The sequence below is a fragment of the Eimeria acervulina genome, genomic scaffold (genome assembly GCF_000499425.1).
Source record: "Eimeria acervulina Houghton genomic scaffold, Eah_scaff268, whole genome shotgun sequence".
Classification (NCBI taxonomy): domain Eukaryota; phylum Apicomplexa; class Conoidasida; order Eucoccidiorida; family Eimeriidae; genus Eimeria; species Eimeria acervulina.
The window spans coordinates 37,501-40,923 of record NW_013548108.1 but is presented as its reverse complement, the minus strand read 5'-3'; the positions used below and the strand labels follow the sequence as shown (position 1 = coordinate 40,923).

The following is a 3,423-nucleotide window of genomic DNA, read 5'->3' as shown; positions in this document are numbered from 1 at the left end:
TATATAATATATATATATATATATATATATATATATTAATGCTGAGGTGTTTAAGGAGTTCTCCGAGGTGGCAGTGTAAGTAAATTTACTTGGATTTGTGTTTTTGTTCATTAGGGGTTGGTTTGCCTCCTAAGGTGATTAGAAAGAAGAGTTGCAGCATAGGACAGAGAAGATGAAGACGCGCTGCTGCTGCAGAGAATTGAAGCTCCCTCAAAGCGGCGTTCAGACGAATGATACAGAGAAGCGGTGAAAACGAACAAGATGTTTTCAATTCATTTATTGACGCTTGTATGAGATATACTATACTAAGTGTACACTGCAACTCTTTATTAATTCAATTTATATGCGTCGTCCGGGGACACTAACACATGTGGAGATTAATAGAGGATAATATAAAATGCAGAAGCAGACAGATAATTGAATTTTGTGTTTCGTGTGCAATTCAGTTTCTGAAAGAGATGCCAGGAAGAAAGAAGACGAGCAGACAGTCGAAGATGAAGGTGAAATGGAAACGGTGGTTTAATTAAATTGTTTTATTCATAAATTAATAAACAGAAAGGAAGAAACAACGGCAAGAAGAGAGAAAAAAGAAGAGGAAATACTTCATTAACTACAACTTGCACGATGAACACATGCGCCTGTGTTTTAAACTCCTGTTGGCTGCAGCAGCATCTTGCTGTCATCTTTTTGCTGAAATCGGCGGGTTTTCGGCATTAAAATCAAATATTTAATAAAATAATATTAAGTTTCGTTTAGTTAGCCGGGTTTTGGCCCCGGAAAGTTTGAATTTCGTGCAGGTTTCCACTGCTTTCGTTTTCGTCTGCGGTGTACATACACCACAACTCATCCCATCTTGCGCACATCTCTGAAGAGCAAAAATGAAATCTGAGGCAGTTTTCAGCCCAGGTGATGGTTATGGAGGCAAAGGAATTCATATTTTTCCTTCTTTAAGTGATGCAACTTTGTTATTTCTTCATGGGAGGGGCGACTCAGGTGAAGGTTGGTCTGTTCTGTTAGAGTTGGTGAACAGCCGTCCTTCTCTTCGCGGTCGTTTGCGGCTTATCTTGCCTACAGCAGATGAAATGTACATCACGAAATATGGAATTAAATGCAACGCATGGTTTGATTCGCGTTCAGACAGGCGAGATGTAGACGAAGACCTTCAGGGCTTCCAGAAGAGCTCAGAAAGGATTGAAAATATTGTAAGAGGAGAAATGCAAAAAGGCATCAAACCTGAGCGCATTCTTCTCGCGGGGTTCAGCCAAGGGGGTGCGATGTCGTACTTCATGCCGATGCACAGTCAGCTTCAACTTGGTGGCGTTTGCTGTCTTAGTGGCTGGTGTCCTGCTCTGCAGCAGCTAGAGCAGCAGCAGCAGCAACAGCAGCAGATCAGCAGCGCTTTATTTGACGGCTCATTTCCCTTTGTGCACATGCACGGTACAGCAGATTCTGTTGTAGACTATTCCTTCGCTCGTTCGTCCTTCCAGCGAGCTGTTGCTGCTGCAGAGAAAGCAGCAGCAGAGAAAACCCAAAACAATAACAGCAGCAGCAGCAGCAGCAGCAGCAGCAGCAGCAAACGCTTCATGTTTAAAACCTATGAGGGCCTCGCACATGAATCAAGTGCGACTGAAATGGATGATTTCCTTGACTTTATAGAAGACTGTCTAAAGGTAAAGCAGCAGCAGTAAGGCCCCCAGGGGGACCCCCTTGTTGCTGCATTATAATGCAGTTATATTTTTATTTTTTATTTCGAGTATCTGCAGAACAATACGTTTAATTAATCCTTTATACACCCCTTGAAGGTGGAAGCAAACAAGAAAAGCAGAAGAATTGAGATGAAAAAGATAAGAGTAGCAAAACAACAGAAAGATGAGCTGCAAAAGAAATAGCAACAGAGACAAATAAATAAAATTAAGATTTGCTGTTATTAAAAAGCAAAACTATTCAAATTATATTAAAGAGAAAAACACAAAACAAAGAAAGAGATAGCAGCAACCTAATAACACCGCAAGAGCGGCAGCTTGTGGTGTTTAATACAGACAAAGAAGAAATAAAAATAAGCAAAAGAGAGCAACAGAGAAAAATATAATCAAGAAATGTCTTTAGCCTCCAAATGCAAAACAAACAAAGACAGGAAAGTATAATAAACTGTGTCTTTGTACAGCAGCAAGATAGAGTGTGCTGCTCTCCACTAAACGCATGCATTTTTTAATGCTGTCTTTTACTTGTTTTACTTTCTTCTTTGTTAATGATGCCTGATAAATAAATGCATTTTTGTTGTTTTATGCTGTTAGTAAAATAAGGTTTTTTTCTCTGCATGCATGCATGCATTATTGTGTTATCCCTTATGGATATATTGAATAATTAAAGAGGATTCAAAACAAATAAAATAACTTAAAAGCTACCACTTGAAATATTTTGCTCTTGTTTCGCTTTGCCTTCATTCAGGTGTATAGGCAGCTAATTGTATTACAATGTCGGCTGCTGGATTTGTATGGAAACGATATCATTTTTTCTGTTTTTTTTCTCAAAATATCCTTTATAATTAATTTGTTTTCATTTGATTCAAAAAAAACATCGATATTCCCTCTAAAAGCTGCAAATATGTCTAAAGCCCCGAGCGTGTTGGTTGTTTCTTTAAGCTGCGCACGTATAGGTTATGTGTGCGTAATTTGTGTATATTTCTGCATCTTTCTTTGACATCTTCGAGTAGATCTGTGAATACATCGAATTTTTTAACTTTTATTTTGCTTACCACTGCCTGTTTTACTGCATCTGGAAGCACTGACACCTGCAACGCGTACACCGGGCAATACCCGTACACCCTTTCTATTTCTGCATGCACAATATCTCGAGGTATCACAGGCCCGATGCCTCCGTGCACTACAGGAAGACGCATCCCCGTCTCAATCTGCAACAAAAGCAAACAAACACACAACAACAAGGCCCCCTGTGCATGCAAGTAGGCATGTATGCATGCATGCATGCATGCATGCAAGTAGTCATGCATGCATGTAAGTTGTCATGCATGCATCCACGTAGGCACGCATGCAAGTAGGCATGCATGCATACATGCATGCATGCAAGAGAGCAGTAGTAGAGCGGGCTGCTCCGTCGTAAATTTAAAATAAATAAAAAGAAGATAAATATAAAACACTATACATACATATATGTTATATATATGTATATATATATATATATATATATATGCATTATACGCATTATATCTCAACTGCAGCACTGAAGCCAAAAAAGAAGAAGGGCAAAAGCAGAAGCTGTGGGGTTTGCTGCTGCATGCAGCCAGCAGCACAGGCAGCAGCAAGCCCCACAGCCGCAAGAGCAGCAACATGAATAACAGCAACAGCAGCAACAGCAGCAACAGCAGCAACAGCAGCAGCAACAGCAGCAGCAGCACCTCGATTT

The 3,423-nt window shown here is 40.0% G+C and overlaps 2 protein-coding genes across 2 annotated transcripts in view; one reads left to right on the top strand and one right to left on the bottom strand.

Annotated features, from left to right (window-relative positions):
- Positions 1 to 878: 878 nt before the first annotated feature.
- On the top strand, positions 879 to 1,688 carry EAH_00029740 (hypothetical protein, conserved; the record flags this gene model as incomplete). Its single annotated transcript, XM_013392566.1, has 1 exon — positions 879 to 1,688. The coding sequence occupies one exon, from the start codon at positions 879 to 881 to the stop codon at positions 1,686 to 1,688; it is 810 nt and encodes a 269-aa protein (XP_013248020.1).
- Positions 1,689 to 2,089: 401 nt separating this feature from the next.
- The window catches only part of EAH_00029730 (elongation factor Tu GTP-binding domain-containing protein, putative), a gene marked incomplete at both ends in the record, with an annotated part of 6,854 nt that continues 5,520 nt past the window's right edge, over positions 2,090 to 3,423 (bottom strand). The window contains 3 exons of the mRNA XM_013392565.1: positions 2,090 to 2,107; positions 2,756 to 2,911; positions 3,416 to 3,423. The exon at positions 3,416 to 3,423 is cut by the window's right edge and continues 97 nt beyond it. Of these exons, the coding sequence (XP_013248019.1) occupies positions 2,090 to 2,107; positions 2,756 to 2,911; positions 3,416 to 3,423 (182 nt within the window). The remainder of the gene's footprint in view (positions 2,108 to 2,755; positions 2,912 to 3,415) is intronic.